General features: G+C 48.2%; 1 protein-coding gene across 1 annotated transcript in view; it reads left to right on the top strand.

Moving 5' to 3' along the window:
• The window catches only part of LOC142583346 (phospholipid-transporting ATPase ABCA3-like), a 133,777-nt gene that overhangs the window by 6,520 nt on the left and 109,028 nt on the right, over positions 1–18,229 (top strand). Inside the window, exons 2-3 of the mRNA XM_075693766.1 lie at positions 1,373–1,551; positions 13,186–13,311. Of these exons, the coding sequence (XP_075549881.1) occupies positions 1,373–1,551; positions 13,186–13,311 (305 nt within the window). The remainder of the gene's footprint in view (positions 1–1,372; positions 1,552–13,185; positions 13,312–18,229) is intronic.

Genomic DNA, 18,229 nt, shown 5'->3' with positions numbered 1-18,229 from the left:
TTCGTCCCTATTTAATTGCGGCCGCTACAGCCGGGATTAAATCACGCGACCTCGTGCTTGGCAGCAACACCATAGCCGCTAAGCTACCACTGCGAGTTACAGTAATGTGGAATGTTACACAATATTGTTCAATAATGAATAAGCTCACTTCAAGTGGCAGTGCTCAGAATGTAAGTGCTCAGACAGCCAAGCTTCGGTCAAAGGTCTGTCTGTCATCAACTGCGTGCTCCTGTGTGGGTGAAAACACTACGCGACAGGAAGGACTGCGCGTAATAATATGTGCATGGGATGCCGAATCGCTTATGGATCAAGCCAGCCTAGGGGGATCAAATAAATTTGCACTTGATATTGCTCGAACATAATTATCAAAATAACAGGCATCCATGAGCACCTACTGTTGTTTGTGACATCGTTAAAACACATTATACGTCTGATAAGCAAAATGACAACCCGAGGCAACCTTGTTTGTCTTCGCTGCTACTGCAACTTAAAAATTATTTTGCCGAACCAACCGAAGTGCAAATTTTGACTCTTTCGATTCAAAAAGTGTTTGGAGCACCGCTGGCTGATATCGAGGATACGTCTAGGGGAAGTAACATTGTTCCAGACACTCCAGTCTGCAAAAAAATTGCCAAATCTGACAAGTAGCTAATGTTCAGTCATCTTTTCAGAGAATAAATGATCTTGCTAGCAGAATAATTCCAAATGTAATGTAAAGCAACGCGTATAAGTACCATCAATAAAATTAATCGAATTCTATAGGCGCGGTAACGAAAGAGTTAAATGAACTGTACAAGCAGGGCAAAGATAATTTCAGTCCAGACGGCCCTGCAGCGCTCGTTAGAGGAAAGTACGTGAGCCCTTTTTGGTTGGTGGGGTTACTGTGGTGGCAGGCGGCTGCCATATCAAAGAACAGTGAGGAAGAATTTGCGATAGAGGGAAAGAGCGCCGATATTACGGCGAACTGCAAGATTAGGAAGACTAAATTAACGAACAAGCAATACGCGAGAAACCTTTCAAATTTTGCGATTTATTTCCAGGAAAACGAAATCTTTAATGCAAATGCTCGGAAGCAAAAGCTTCAAGTTGCGTTGTTATTCGGCAAAGCAGCTCAGGACTGGCGTGTTTCTTTTTCTTATCTGTCGTTTTATAAAGATCACAAATAGGAGAAATAACCATTGAATTTTAAATAAATGGTTAGCTAAAGCGGTTTTCCTCTGATCTCCGAGCCTTCCCTACACTTTTTTCTAACGCTCATGCCATTATTTATGTGCGCATGGATTGTTACCCAAATCGCTCCCTGCTCCCAATACTCTTCCCTATTGGAAATACGTCCTTTAAAACTGGATATTTCTTGCACGCACCGTTGTAGGATCAGCTGGCTGGGACATTACTGGCAAGTATGCTGTGAAAATGGACAGCGCGACCATTATTGAAATGTTCTTCATCCTCTTCGCCACAACATTTATACTGGCCGTCATGATTGCATATATATCAAACGTTTCGCCTTGGGCTACAACTAGACCCCAGCCCCTTCTCTTTCCTGTAATGGTAAGTCAAAAATCCAGCACAATTTATCATGCGGTAATTGAAACCTCCAGTTGCTAAAACTGGCGAACTTTTGTAATGTTTATGAATTTGGGCTCGCTTTACAATTTTATAAATGTTGCGTCAAATTTTACGTCAAATGCTTTTCGCCTGAACTGTTGCTCAGCCGTCTCCTAGATACTCACGCAAATCTTCAGATTGTCAAATCACAGCCGAGGGATACTTGCCAGTGCAGCTTTAGTCAAAGAAGTTTCTATGCCAAGTAAAATCGGCAACATGAGAGTCGTTGCAAAGGCAATTGTTATTTCATAAACCATGGGTTGCTGGTCATTTTATGGCTGTTCAAAATTTGTTGCGGTTTCGGTGCTACATCCAAAGGTATATCATTTTAATGAAATGCGCATACTCCAAAAGCGGTGCGCGCCCAGAGCAAAGTAAAAATAAAGGATGAATAGCCCCCTCCCCCACCTCGGGTAATGGTTGCAGGATTTTACGAATTTTTAAGTTCGCTAGAAGGCAGGTATGTATTAAACGTGTCTTGTTCTGAACCTGCGAACTTTGTTGACACAGCGTGCGATTTGCTTGCCTGAATTATTATTCTTTTTTTTTCAGATTCCTTCATATGCCTAAGTTAGCAAATAACGCTAATGTGGCAGCTTCTGTAGGTGTAGTTTGTAACTATCATTGTCATTTTCATTTGTTCCCACCTTTTGTTACGGCCGCAGATGCCAGCCCAACGCCGTTATCGCCGCATTGGGGATTTGTCCAGTCGGTAGATAAAAAAAAGGAAAATGGAAAATAATGTATAACTTTACAGAATACGCCCCTAATGTTCGCGCGCATACTTTCTTAGTCGATACTATCATTGAAAGCCTGCTTGAGCATATTCCTGCGTGAGAAGTTGCCATGGCGCTCACTTCATAAGCAACTGTTTTCATACTGTCTTGCACATGAGCTAGAACAGTTTCTTTCCACATGGCGGGGCGCTAAACATCGTGATCCATGTTGTGCAAGATTCCATGTATAGTTTATTTGCTGACACACAGACAAAGAACTTTGATTACAAGGTCCTGAGAAGCATTGCCCTAGAGCAGAGCTGCGGGCCGCTCCCACGTGGGGACTGGTAGTCCGAGCCTAACCGTCACACCCTGGGCTCTCTGGACAGCCCAAGTTTCACGTGAAAGTTGTGAGCTCTGTATGGGAGAGCTCCATTCTTGTTCCGTGATGCGATCGGGTCCCTATAATGAGGGGCATCGCCAGAGCATGTGTGCGAGATTGCTAACAGCCCCACAGTCGGGACAGGTAGAGCTAAAAGCCTCTGGAGTGATCGTGTGGAAAAGGGCCAGGTTTGGATAGCACTTAGTCTGAAGCATGCGTAAAGTAGACGCCAGAGGTCTAGCCAGTTTGCTGTGAAGGGGAGGACAAATCCTCCTGCCCAAGTGATAGTGCGTAGTAATTTCGCTGAAAGTAGTGAGAGTGTCCCGAAACTCGAGAATCCCGGAGTCTGAGCTCGATCCTGCTCCCGCGCGGTGGGTTAGTGCGCGCGCTTGGGAGTGGGCGATGTCATTGAGATTGGGAAAGGAGTCGAGCTGGGGGTCGAGGTGAGCCGGAAACCACGTGATGGTGTGCGGAGAGATTATCTTGTTCTTGTGAATCTTGTGAGCCTCCTCAGCGATGGATCCTGAAGCGAAAGCCCTGACCGCCGATCTCGAATCAGTGAAGATTTGTGATCTGCTGTTTAGGAGTGCTCTAACAACTGCGACCTGCTCCGCTCTGGTTGCTGTTGAGTACTTCAGGGAAGCCGCATTCACTATCTGTCCGTTGTGATCAACGAGGGCAATGGCGAAGTTAGACGACTGTCCATATTGGGCCGCGTCGACAAAACATGTCGAGTAGGGATCATCCTTGGTACGCTTGAGGAGGGCGAGGGCTCTTGGCCTGCGTCTGCCTACGTTGTGCTGAGGATGAACATTACGAGGAAACGGTACAACTCGTATGTTGTTCCTTTAATCTTCTGAAATTGCATATTTCCGCTCTTCCATGAGGATAGGTTTGATCCCAAGAACCGCCACGATCTTCTTTCCGGCCGGGGTACAGGATAAACAGGATAGTTGGGCTGACTCCTGGGCCTCTATTAGCTCGTCCGATGTGTTGTGCACTCCTAGTTGCATAAGGAGGTCCGTGCTCGCCCGTAACGGAATGCCTAGTATTTTTTAATACTTTTTCTGATGAGCGTGTTTAATCGTTTCTTCTCGGAGTTATACCAGATGTGCATGGCTGCCACATAAACTATATGACTCATGAGGAAGGCGTGGAACAACCTGAGGAAGTTGTCTTCCTTTAAACCAACACGCCTATTCGAGACTATGTTGATGAGTCTGATCATGTTCTCAGTCTTGGCTGTGAGCTTGTTGAGCGTCGTATTGTTACTGCCATTGGATTCGATGAATATTCCATTTCATTTATTATACCCCTCAGGGCCAAGGGCATTACAGAGGGGGAGTGGTAAATACAAAAGAATGAAGAAGACAAAGACAGTTGGTTACATGAGTGTTTAAATGGCACATGCCAAGGACCCGAATGGTGCCTACGCTAGGGATGGTACAGCCGCTTTTAGTGTGGAGTTTGATGTTTATTTCATACAACGGTTTCCAGCCTCTAGGTTTGGTACCTCTACTGACTGGCCTGTAGAGGAGGAGCTCAGACTTGCTCGGAGAGCATCTAAGCCCCGTATTTTCCAGGTACATCTCTGTTTGATCTACAGCCTCCTGTAAGCCTAATTCAACAGCTCCTTCGCTTCCTCCGGTGCACCTGATTGTGATGTCATCAGCGTAGAACGTATGATTGATCCCTTCTATGCTGGAGAGCCTTTGCGATAGTTTCTTCATGGCGACGTTAAAAGGCAGTTGTGAGATTACCGCTCTTTGTGGTGTGCCTCTGGGGCCCAAACTGAAATTGCCGGACTTGAGGTCACCGATTTTAAATGTGGCCTTGCGATCCCGTAGGAACCACCTTATCTACCTGCGGTAGGCGTCTCCGAAATTGAGCTCCGAGATGGAGTTCAGAATGTGGGCATGGGATACATTGTCAAAGGCCTTCTTCAAGTCTAAGCCTAGGATGCCTCTTATATCTCTTGTGGGGTTGTCAATGATTTGACACTTGATGAGCTTCATCAAGTCTTGCGTTTAAGTGCCGGAAGAAAGTCGATCATCTTGTATGGAAACAATCCTTGTTTCTCGATGCGCTTGGAAATTCGATTGTGTATGACATGTTCCGCTACTTTCCCCATGCAGGACGTGAGGGAAATGGGTATGAGGTTTGAGAGACTCGGAGGTCATCCAGGCTTTGAAATGGGAATGGCCGAGGCCATTTTCCATGACTCCGGGACAACCCCTCGTTCCCATATTCCATTAATCTCCTCTGTCAACCATTCTATAGAGCAGTCGTCCAGGTTTCTGAGTGACCTGTTGGGCATACCATCAGGACCAGGGGCCGACCTGCCATTTGGAGAGCTTCCATCACTTCGCATGCCTTCAAGGGGTTATCTAGCTCGGGGCAAGATGAGCCTTTGTAGGGGGGATAGCCTTCGTCACCCGAGTTGCCCAGTGGCAAATACTTGCGAGCCAGTCTGTCGAGTACGGTCTGCAATGTCTCTGATTGTGATGCCTGGTGTAGAACCGTCGCTATCGCAGTCTTTGGTTTGGCTTGGTATTGGTATCATCGAGCAGATGCTTCAGTAGGTTCCATTTAACTCCAACTGTCGTCTTGCCATCCACGGAATTGCATACCTAGTCCCACTGTTGTCTGCTCAAGGTTTGGCAGTGGTCTTCTATAGTTTTGTTAAGCTCCGCGACCTTCTTTCGGAGCCTTCGGTTGAGTTCCTGCTTTTTCCATCTGTTCACCAGTGACGTGACATCTTCTAGAAGCTAAAAGCTTCTAGAAGAAGAGCGAGGCGGCTATCCATCCTGTCCACCTCCAGTTCAGGCTGGACTTTCTTTGTCGCCGCCTGATATCCTCCTTTAACTGTTCAGCCCACTGCTCTAGGCTAAGTGCTGAGTCATGTGTTTGTGCTCGCTCTTCCCTAATCTTGCGAAAGTAATCCCGATCTGTAAGAGGGAATTCTTTGAGGTCTCCGCTTCTCACGTTGACGGAGGTGGCCAGGATATTGTGATAACTGCCAAGGTCCACTTGGAGGTTGGACCAAGATGCCGATTCTACATTCCGTATGAAAAGGAGGTCAGGTGTGGTATCCCTAGAGCAGGAGTTGCCGATCCTGGTCGGAACAGCCGGATCTTGTATAAGCGTGAGGTGATTATTGACTGTAGTTTGCCATAGGTCGACGCCCTTGCGGTGAGCTTGTTGGTACCCCCATGCTTGATGCGGAGCGTTGAAGTCTCCGGCCACCAGGAGTGGGAATGTCTTGGCCTTGCTGTAGTCCTGTTGATAATGTAGCCCTGAGGTCTTTGGCTGTACTGTATATGTTAAGTATCAATATACTTGTCTTGAACGCTCTGCTGGGGATGATTTCGACGAGCGCGTGTTCAACCTTATTGGATTCAAGATTTAGATCGTGGGCTATGAAAGCACATTAGTTGGTGACTAATGTGCTGCCCCTTTTCCCATCACCATATTGTGTACGCGCTTTGTAGCCCGGTTGGGTGACCGTATTCGTGAGCGTTTCGTGTAATAGGATCACATGTGGCTTTTCCGTGTGGGTCCGAATGAACTGTTGGAGGACATTCCTTTTATGATGGAATCCCCGACGGTTCCACTGCCAGATATTAATTACCCTGTGATATGCCGCCGTGGTGGGACGTAGCAGTTAGCTTGTATTATAAGATACTGCGGAGTGCAGCCGCTGCCGACGTTTCAGTGTCGGTGTTATTCACCTTGTCCAGCTATGTCATTGTAGCCGTTGTAGAAACGTGGCGCTCCAGATTATCGCAGCTGATTCCTTGTACTCTGACCACCTCCGCGAGTTCGTCAATAACAATTTGAACTTTTTCGAGGGATTCATCAATTTTATCTATCGGTTTTTTTTTTAATTTAAGAACACTGGCGCTCTTGTCCGAGGCATGAACTGCCAGCGCCCTCTTTTTGGGCAGACCATTGGCAGCGGGTTCCGCTACGGGGATCTCCATGGGCGTTTCTACTGCAGGGGCCTGAGTGGGTTGTACTGTCTCTCGCTTGCTGGCTTTTTTTAGTTATGCAATTTCTGCTTTGAGCTGCTCCGTTGCGTATTTTAACGAAGCGTTTTCTCTTCCCAATTGTGCAAACCTGTTCTGCTCTGGCGATTGACGCCCCATTAACTTTTTCTGTGATTCCTTGACCCGGTCAGCCCATGTGGTACCACGATCAGCAGGCTCCTGGATCTGAACTCCAGGTCCCCTGGAACGAGAGTGGCCCCAGGAGCGGGAGCGTGTCCTCGTGGCCTTGCGGCCCCTGCAAGACGACCGTTCCGTTGAGCGACCCTTAGAAGGGGCACGGTCCTAGTAGCCTCCATCCTCGCCGCCGGGGTCTCGGGATCGGCTCCTGGATCTGTGCGAGCTGCTGAGGGCCGGCTTGAGAGGGGTTGGCGACCCAGTTAGTTGGTTGGATTGTTCGCGGTTGCGTCGTTCTCTTCTCAGTTGTCTAACTACAAACGGAATTCGGCACCTTTGCTTGCAGGTTCTGTCAGCCGTGGGATGAGGGCCTCCGCAGAGGGTGCACTTCGTTGTACATTCGTGCTTATCGTCCGCGTTGCTCGCACCACAGCCGCGGCAGGTTGCATTTTCAGGGGCTGGGAAAACGTCAGTTCTGTGGCGAAGCTTGCCACAGGCATAGCAAACGTCAGTTTGTCTGCGATAGAGTCAGCATTTGACCAAACTGGGACCGCATTTTACGTAGTCCGGGACTTTGAGTCCATGAAACAGGATTACTACCGTACTTGTGTTCTTGATTCTTCTTACTTCGAGGGCGCTTCGATTCTTGGGTTGAATGATGAGGCGCTTGAGATCGTCTCGATTGATGGTGGAATCTATGTCACGAATGAGTTGCGTGAGTTTTCGGGGGCTTCGACATATGCACTAACATCGTAGCTTGCTTGTCGAATAAGTATTGCTTTCACATCGGCGTAGGCCATGGCGCTGTGCTTTGATGGTGTGCTTGCAACCAATATGTTTTGCACCATGTTCGGACATATGATATGCTCCGCCGTATCCGCCTCCGTAAGTCTAGCAGCGGTAGTGAGGGCTTGGGCAACTCTGAAGTTGCCCATCTTCTTGAAGTTCACTCCTCCACGGAGACGGATTATGATTCGAACATGCTCTTCCGGTAGTCGAGGCAATCTTGAAGCAGTGGTTAGCCGTGTCTTGACACTCGCGGGAGCCTGGCTTTTACCCCCGTCACGTCGTGTGTCGGTGACTCGGCCACCCTGCCCGAGCGGGTCCGGGATGATGGGTTTTCGCTTGTGTAATGCCGTGGTCCACCCAGCGCTTTCACTGACTTCGTCAGGAGAGATATCCTCACCCTCAACGGTGATTTACATAGCCGTAAACATCGTTCCTTGAGCGTGCGGAACCGCGCTGAGCTCGCCCGCCGAGCCCCTGCCAGGCAGAGGTCGCACAGAAAAGTCCTCGAACGACTGGGAAAACGTCCACCCACCGTTGAAAACGTGGTATCGGCGGAATCCTTGCACCTTTTACCGTCGATTGATGCCGACATCTTCAAGATTGAAGCACATTTTCGACCTTAATTATGTAAAGAAGCAGGAGAAGCAGATATTGACGCACGCTCTCGTTTCTTCTTTTTTTAAAGCCTATACCTTCTCTTACGCAATAAGTAAATTTCTGCACAAAATCTAGATCTGCAATCACGTTATTACGTTTATATGATATGAATTTTGTTGATTTTCATGCAATTGAATAATGACCCAACCTTTAGCTCTTCAATTTGTGTTATACAGCAAAACACCACTGTGGAATTGTCAGTGGCTCTCTTGAACAAGAAATTAAATTCTTGAGTTTCAGCTTTCAAAGCCACGATGTGATTGCAAGGCACGCCGTAACGTGGGCCTCGGAATTACTTTTGACCATCTAGCTATCCTTAAGGCGCACCCAACGCAAGGTACAAGGGTGTTCTTGCAGTTTGCTCATCGAAATGCGGCCACCACAGCCGTGATTGAAGCCTGCGAACTGGTGCTTCCCTGTTTCTTTCTCTGTTTTTTCAGGTTACTTTTTCTGTTCACCCGCATACTCTTAGAATGTACCATGTACTCGCCCAGCAAGCCACTTATATGAAGACGGTATACACAGAACGGCTAGATCAAACAGACAACAGCAAAGAACGGCGAACGACTAAAGCTACACGCTGAAGACTGTGCGAGCAGCTACGCGTCACAAACACGGTGTTTTTTTAACAAATTACGAATACGTGCGTACTCGTACACACACACACACACACACACACAAACACACAAAAAGAAAATCTCGGGGCTCCAATCTCGCAACGCGTTTCTTCAAAAGCGAAAGCAACGAAAAAATAAAAGGGCATATGTTTGACAGAACAGAACCTGTGAACTAAATAAGGAAAGAAGCACGCATTTTAAAATTTCGCTTATCGAGAGATATAGTTCGTCTACCGCCATGTATTACAGCATGTGTTGAATGCCTGTTTGTTGCTGCTGTCCGAAGCCCAGATATCGCTAGAAAAGACTCTTCGCGGAAGTTCACACGAAGCAGCTCTTAGCTCGCTCTCAACATTAAAGGAAAACTAAGGGGGACACTGGCTTGGCTGAGGGCTCGCTCAATGATGAATAATCAGCTGAATCAAATTAATAATGAATGATGTAGTGCCAGCGCTGAAAAGTAATACCCAGTATCGAGGGGTATATCCCTGTCCCTCCATTCGTCCATCCGTGCTTCAGTACGTGTTTCCTTCCTTCATTCCGTTTATCCGTCCACTTATCCATTCATACGTCCGCCTGTCCATCCATCCATGCAACCACCTGTCTGTCCGTCAGTTCAATAATTTTGAAAGGAAGATAACAAAGGACGGACGGCTGGTTGGCTTGACTGGGCGTGGTTGGACTGGGCATGAGTGCTACTTTTTTGCATGAGACCTCAGCGGTCTCCTATAGTGGAATAGATTTGTTTCTACTTGGCCACGCCACCGATTGCCAGTGGAAGTTGCGAGCGTACCCCTCTCTCCGGCGAACTGAAGCAGCGAGTCGGAGTGCAAGAGGGGGGAGGGGTCAGCGGTGCGCGTTTGTTAATTGATCGGTCATTCTGTTTGTCCGGCTGCGTAAAGATACACTTGATGAAATGACAGCTGCAGACTGAGGTGCACCTACGGTCAGACGTATGACATAAGATTTCGCGTACGAAGAAGGCCACTAAAGAGGGCCACGCAGTAGGAATGGGAGAAGTGCTAACCTAAATCATTATATTGTGCCCGACAGGATAACAGGCGCATGTGGGATGCCGTCTTTCGTGAAGTTTCCACAAACAGTTTTTGTTGCTTACGCGAAGGACGTCACGGCTGTTGGCATGTAACTTGGTCGTCATTCGCATCGTTGCGGATAGCTACTCTGCAAACAGCACGTTTAAGCTTACGCGCCATGCGTCCTCGTCAACAGCAGTAAACAATCCTTGCCACAATAGGCCAACCTCTTTTCAAAGCTTCGATACATGCCAAGTTATTTTATCCAGGTCAATTCGCACACTGCACAAGTGTAACCGGTGACCCATTTGCACAGAAGCTGTATGAGCGTTTACCAGCGAATTTATGAGCGAATTTACCATAAAACTGACCAGAAAGTCGAAAAAAATAAGCCATATATTTGCACAACCTCGCAGAAACAACAGGGGTGCATGCAGTGCAACAGATCTGCACACAAGTCATTGCGGTGTGAAGCCTTACCTTAAAGGATTCCCTGTCGTACACTGTGTCGTGTGTGTCTGCATGGGTCGTGTAATACTGTCTCTCACATGCCATCGCTAAAAAGATTATCTGAATTCTTCTACACCACTAAAAAAAAAATTGCGTAGTGCAAGAAATTTTTACTAGAATGTCCTGTGTTTTAGTCCTCCGGGAATCGTGAAGACCTTTAAGGTTATAAGCAATACTCCTGGTACTGAGTTTAACGTTGGGCTTATGATTTCCAAAGAAGTAGGTCTCCTTTTTTTTGTGCAGTGCTGTTGGAATTCTACAGAGCAAGAACTCCGTCTGATTGTCCATTGAAGTAGAATCAAGGAGCCCTAATAGGGTCGTAAACATTGAAGTGGACCGTTTATTTTCAAGTAGTGCCACAGTAATGGCTGGTCTTTGCATTTAAGATATCTTTCCATACTCGCGTTACTTATTAAAGTATGTCGCTTAATTTACTCTTGTCTGTGATAAATGATGCAATCCTCTCGCTAACTGTAGTTGAAGGTAACAAAGATACATAAGACTTAGTTAACTTTAAGCATCAGGAGTAGCGTTAAACAACGTACACCGGGTGATTAAACTAACACCCCGCTGCTTTCTCGAGCGAAAGGGTCATCGAAATGGAGCAAGGAAAATCTACAGAAACCACAGACGATTGCTGTCAGCGTGCGTGAATAGCCCGAGCGCGTGAGAAAACGTACGAGCGAACGAGAGGGAGGAAACGACCGACAAAAAGCAGAGGGATGAAAACATATCCAGGGTTTTTTTTTTTTTTACATCTTTCTTTCCACTTCGACCACCATCCCAGCATCGAACAATGAAAATGGCCAAAAGAGCCAAAAAAGGCTATTCGCTTTTAAAATCTCATTTTTTCTTGCTTCATATTCAGCGGCTCCCGTCGAGCGGGGGCGACAAGTTCGCAGCGATCCCTGAATTTTGCGGCAATAGCCAGTGTTGACATCCTGGTCTGCGTTCGTGTTTCCAAGTGGGGCGTCACACAGAAGGATCGCTTACCCACGCCGCGGGAGCACCTGAAACACGTTAGCTGGCCTGCGCTATACCGGGACGTCGCACTAAGCTGACTAAGCGCACCATTGCCGTCGTTCATCTCTGTCGCCGAGAGTTGCTTATTCGTGCGGAGGCGATGTCGGCAGTTTCAACGAAATGAAAAATGGCTTTATCCTACACATTGAGAACTCGCCACTGACTCCACGGATATAGGAACACACTACATGTCAGAGTACATTACATGCCTGAGCACATCTCGTGCGCAGCATTCAAGGTGTTCGCTTTTAAACAGTGGTCTTCCCTAGCCACTATATTCGCGGACAACTTTCTGTGGCTATAAAGGGAAAGCTACGGAGGCAAAGCGCGCGCGCAAGTGTGAGAGCGCTTGTGAAAGGAGTCACGCCTTTTAATCCACGTTAGATTATAGTCTGGGGAAAAGAAAGCATAAACACTTTATTAGCAACTGTTAAATAAGACAGAACACGCCACTGACTGTAAAGGCTTACTTATTTTGGTGCTTTTTCCTTCCGCATCTGGACAAACGCTAAATAATTGTACGTGGAAGCTGCGTCGATTCAGCGTCTCTTCCGAGCAACCAGAAGCACTGTCAAACGTTACCGGACTACTTGGCATGGTAACACATGTGCAGCAGCCGCACGCCCATAGCTTTCCCTTCTAGCCACAGTATAGACGAGAAAATTATATGGCCTCGTCTCGGCCAATCGCAAGAGTCAAACCATTGGCAGCATCACTTCCATGATGTGGCACCATGCCGCTGGACTCCGCCTCTGATGTTGCACCTTCGGTCTCTCGTATGACGGAAGAACGAGTTAATTGGAAAGCAGCAGTGAACGCCCTTCTCACGGTTGGACGTTGCTTACTGTCAGCAGTTAGTTGAGCTAGACACTGATGGTCGTTACCACTTTCACAGAATGGGCAGTTGCAGATACCTCGAACAGACGTCGACCTCGCATGTTGGCCCGCCATCGTCTAGGCGTAACAACCATAATTATGATCTTCCCAGCAGTCCCACGACCTCCGGGTTAAGTCGTAATAGCAGCAACAACTCTCAGTCTACAGGTCGTGCAGAAAGAAGCGCACTTCTGCTCCAGTCCAGCATTGTGCCCGGCTGTGATTGGCTTGGCTGGAATGGCTGGCAGGCTGGCTGCCAGCCATTCCAGTCAAGCCTAGATGAAGGCATGGAGGGACGGTTGGATGACGAATTTCATGAGTGTTCTTTTTTTTGGGCGGGGGGGAACGGTACATGGCTCATTAGCACGCTATCTTTACTGCTATACTTGGTTTTATTCTTGGTATTTCGTGCTTTGTGTGAAAAAAACCGCTAAAGTTTGAAGAATTTTAATACCACAATAAGTTGTTCTTTACATTTAGCAGATGTGTGTTTCTAACCTTTGCTAGCGCTATCCTCCAGTCATCATTTTCTGTTTCTCACTTCTTATATTTCCCATACTCAACATTATTCACTCGCGTGCCTCATAATCAGAAAGTGGTTTTGGCACGTAAAACCCTATAATTTTTTTCAACATTATTCACTCCTGGCACGCATTAAGTACACGTAGCGCCGTTACTACTCGCTTCCCATGCTATCGTTGTCCTGATCACTCAAGTTAGCTGTAGATTAAAGCTTTCTGAGGCCGGAATAATGAAGCTTAAAAGTTATTTTTAATTGGATAGTTACGAGTTTTCCTTGGAACTTTGCAGCCCAGTTATTGGTTTCCAGACCAAATGGTGGTGGTTGCCGTTGGAGTGAACGAAACTGACTACGCTGAGCGGTTTGAAGCCGCGCCGAGCCTTGATCCCATAATAGAGTGCAAGAATCTGCTTAAGGTAAGCTCGCTTGCATGTTCCACGTTGAAAATATTTTACCTCAGCAAATCCTGCTTGAAAAGTTCTGTCATACCTATGGCTACATCAGGAAAAAAACATGTGAAATGATCTAGAAAGCCACTGGAAAGCACATGGTTTTTCGCAAGTCTAATAAAATTTTGATTCATAATATTCACGGCGGCATATAACGCGATCCTACTATAAGCTATGACATGCGGAGGAATGGGACTCAAGATAGGAAAGGAGATGCTAATCTTACCGCTGTATGGGCGAAGTCAGGATTTCTTTAAATGTACGCAGCATTGGCGAAAGTGCCAAGCTTAGAAACATATACTTAAACTGTAAGAGGTACGAGCAGTCTAATTTTAGCTGGGGTAAAAATAATCAGCAGGAGACATCGCTTTTCGCATGTTTATTTCTCAGCTAAATGTGCAGGTGGCCGAATAAGAGACGAAGTTAAAAGACTAGCATTCGTCATGGGCACAATGTGCGTGGATATTCGGTTTTCTCCTGCTTCTCACTTTAAATGGAGTTCGCCGTTGGTATTTACAACATTAATGCTTGTAATTTGGTTAAGGACACTATGGATTTATTCTTTAAGGTTGTGAGAATTACGTGAACAGCCCAAATAGTATGACTGCTTTACATTTTATTTTGCTAAACTGCACCCAGCTTATATCTTTAGATCCTTTAGGTGTGAAGCTGCTTCGGAGAGCATGGCATTACAGCGCTTCATCTGCTTATGCCCCTGTTACACGGGCACTTTAACGGCCGTTAAGGAAAACGGCAGATGGCCTTAACGGCCGTTGGGCGGAGTTACACGGCAGCGCGAGCGCCGTTGGAAACCTGCCAGCGATTGGCAGCAACGGAGCTCGCTGGTCTCCGTTCCGCCGCCGTTTCCGTCCGTTTTGTCGTGAAATAAGCAAGATGGCAGGCCCTCTGCAGCAACGTGTCGCCGCTGCAGGCGAGCGCGCATGCGCAAAAACACTTTGCCTGGACAGCGTCACTGACGCGTTTACTTATCAACTTGTGGCAGGATCACCTTGCCGAACTGCGAGCTCAGAAGCACAATGCGCCCCTGTACGCAAGGATGACGGCGCTGTTCAACCACTTCTGCTCAACCAGTCTGTACAGCGAGAGGGCGACGCACTGTTGTAGGGGTATGAAAGCTCGCACGTTCGTATCCTCCCGTGCTAGTGAGGGATCCGAGCTCACGATGTAGGCAAACGTGGAACAGGTCACGCGAAAATTGGCCTTGAAATCTTGATCCGACAACGTCGGCACGGTGGTGTCGTGCCAAGACGGTGGTCGGGAAAGCGTCCACACATTCCTTTGCCTGGCTGACATCACCACAGCGAGTGCAGCGAGGCTGTGACGTCGCCTCTCGGCCGCCTTCCGCTTCTTCTTGATTGGCGCTTTCTTAATGCGCACAACTTGCAGTTCAGCCCTTTTTGCAGACAACAAGGCCTCATAGGGCGCGACCAGGAGAAGCAAATCGGGTGAACTATCACGGTCGCATTCACAAAGCGGCCGGCTAAGCGCCATTTCACGGCTGCTCGCGGGTGCGCGTCGCAAAGTCGCACCATGTTCAACACTGCACCTGCTGAATCGCGCAGACGGTCACTCGTGGTGCGAAAGAAAAAAGGAAATGCACAGTGGTGCTACGGTAGTACAAGCGATGGAACCTTAAATGGGACGCTTCACTACGCTGAAGCCACAATAAACGCAGCCATTTTGCAACGCAATGGATCGAATTGGATCCAGAACCAAAATTTTTTCGAGTTGGCGAGGTAAAAAGTTCGAGAGTCGCGTGATAACTCGTCTAAACGTAAGTGAAACCACTGAACATGGAAAGTGCCGTGTGAGCGCAGCCACCACCGTTCCCTTCCCACTGCCGTTACGGCGTTCAACTGCCGTTTGCGTTAACGGCCGTTGCAAGTGCCCGTGTAACAGGGGTATTATTCCCTTTGTCCTATGCTATAGGCTGTTGTACTACAACCTGTAACAGTCTTCCGAAGTGTGCTCAATTTTTTGACTGTCATTAAGTCTCGCATCAGGTGCAGTGGCTACGCGAGGTGGAAGCAATGAGGACGGCGTGTCACCACGTAGAAAAACGCACTTCATTACTCGGTGCAACGCATACGCTTTGATGAGTCATGTAAGAACATCAGGATGAACACACACACAAGGACAAAAGACCAGTCCATGAAAGAGGCACATGTCCTCCCTGTGCCTAGGTTCCCGATGCGCTACTCAGTACGAAGAAAATGTGCCAATAACATCCTGGTATTACATGGGAACTGAACCATGGCGCTACCTGCGGGATACTTGTGAACCTCCGAACAAGCCCGGTGCTTTGCGAGCCGAGTAGCCGTACAGTGCATACACATAGGTGGACATACACACTGAATCATGGTCGCCGAAAATGAGTACGCTCTGCACTGTTAGATACGGGGCCGTTTCCTAAGCCTACTTCGATTTCCCCAGACCACCTCGAATCATCATCATCATCATCATCAGCCTGGTTACGCCCACTCAAGGACAAAGGCCTCTCCAATTCTTCTCCAACTACCCCGGTCCAACTACCCCGGTCGAATCGCACCACAGCTAATTAGGGAGCGTAGAAACACGGATGCCACATTCCTGAGGCACGGCACGTGCAAACAAGTTGGCGGACCCCACTTCGTGTGCAGCCCGTGGAGCTATTCACTGTTTGGCTCTTTCCGAAAGTGAAGGGAAGGGAATCTTCCGTCCTGGCACTGTTGCGGGTAAAGTGGGTCCCGAAGAAAGACGGCTGTAATGCGCCGTGACAACCTGGCGGCGTCGCCCCCTACCCTCTATGGTGACAGAGCATTGCAAGTCAGCAAGGCAAGATCGCAGGGAGAAGAAAGCCCTCGGACAAACAACCGAGCAGCGACTCCCTTCGCCGGGTGTGACTCCATCGCATGGGCGCCTACCATTGGTCGAAAATGGCGTCACCTGAGCGGGCTCTCCCATTGGCCAAACGTGACGTGTCTTATCGACACTGAAGGGCTTAAAAGACGCAGACCGGGAGCAGAAGAGCATTCCAGAGCATTCCTTGATTCCTCTCTTTCGAACTTCTTGCGACGGGCCGCAGCGTCCGAGTTGCTGCCGGCCCGTAATGATTTTAAGACTGTTCATATGCGCTCACTGTACATAATGTAAATAAACCTCCCTAGTGTTTAATCACGAAGTCCTCCTCAACTCCTACAACTGGTTGCTAGCGGTGGGATCGCCTCCAAATGCATCAACTGGTGGCAGCGCTACGGATCAACCTTCGTCGAGAGAAATCCTGAGGAACCCGGAGCAGCGAAAAAGAGCCTTCGTCCAAAGGAGTCGCGAGGAACCGGGAAGAGCGAAGAAGAGAGAGCCTTCGTCGAAAGAGGTCCTAAGGGACTGGGAGTAGCGAAGAAGAGCGAGCCTTCGACCCAGGGAGTCCTGAGGAACCTGGAACAGTGGACCAGCGAACCAGATGGTAGGGTGCTGCAACCGTAAGTGAGGGCGTGGTTTTTTTCCTTTTGATTCACAAGACTCAAATGTTGTGTGTTCATTTTGATAGTTCTGGGAATCGGGAATTTGTTGCATTGTGTGCACAAATTAATTAAAGAAAACAGTTCTAACCACCAGTCGGGGCAGCTGCCATGGATCTTGGAAGGTTGACGAGGTTAGACTTGTTATTGGTGTGCGACGACTTGGGAGTTGAGGCGGACGAACAGATGAAAACGCCAGCTATCATAAAGGCGATTCAAGATAGTGGCAATGATTATTAAAGCATTGAGCTTGCTTGGGAGGTGATACAAGAACCACGGGAGCGGGAGCGCCGTGAGCGTGCGCGAGAGCGTCGTGAAGGTAAGAGCGAGCGTAAGCGTGAAGAACGCGAAAATGAACGGAAGCGTGAGCGTCAAGAACGTCAGCGTGAGCGTCAAGAACGTGAGAATGAGCGCGAACGTGAGTATCAGGAACGTAAGCGCGAGCGTGAGCAAAAGTATGAGAGAGAGAATGCAGCATTGTTAAAAGAGATACAGTATTGTGATCAGTTAATGGCACAGAGACAACGCCTGTCTGAAAATTCTGTAGGCAGTACAGAGCACAAAAATGAGGAAGTGTCTAGCGGATTTTCGCCAAAATCCGACGAGAAAAGTAGTGCCTGTGAGGTTGGCTGCACGTTCATACGTGAAGAGAAAAGGCTAGCAACTGACGATGCCTTAGTGGCAACAGAGGCCGTTAAAGGCCGCAGGGAGAGCGACGAGGTGCTGTGCCAACAGTTGACTGTCGAGACAGCTAGGCCAGCTGCGAACAAATTGGCACAGTTACCGCACGTGTGCAGCGGTGGCGTAGAGGTAGAACACCCGCCTCGCGTGCAATAGGTCCGTGGTTCAAATGCCGGTGCCGGCAATTTTCCACCGGATTAAAAAAAAGGAAATCCGCGTGTTGATAAAATTGCATGAACAGGCCTGGAGTGTGGCCTGATCCCGGTGACCAGAACCGGTAACGCACTCCCTCACCAGAGCAGGATTGGCCACCCTGGTGCAGTACTTTGCCACAACCTCCTATATGAACACAACAATCAAACCCCGGCCCTCAGTCCCCAGCAGCTGCGAAGCAACGGACCACGGCGGCGGTCAGACCTGCGACGCAGCAGAGGGTGCTAAGAATCACTGGCTCCGGACAGGCCGCCATTGGAATATGAACCTGGCAACGTTTTAACGCTTGAACGTTATCAAGTGAGGCGAGTCTAGCAGTGCTATTGGAGGAATTAGAGGGCAGTAAATGGGATATAATAGGGCTCAGTGAAGTTAGGAGGCCAAAAGAAGCATATACAGTGCTAAAAAGCGGGCACGTCCTGTGCTACCGGGGTTTAGCGGAAAGAAGAGAACTAGGAGTCGGATTCCTGATT

Source organism: Dermacentor variabilis, chromosome 5, assembly GCF_050947875.1.
Source record: "Dermacentor variabilis isolate Ectoservices chromosome 5, ASM5094787v1, whole genome shotgun sequence".
Taxonomy (NCBI): Eukaryota; Metazoa; Arthropoda; class Arachnida; order Ixodida; family Ixodidae; genus Dermacentor; species Dermacentor variabilis.
Note: the sequence above shows the minus strand (reverse complement) of the source record. Positions and strands in the feature narration are given on the sequence as shown.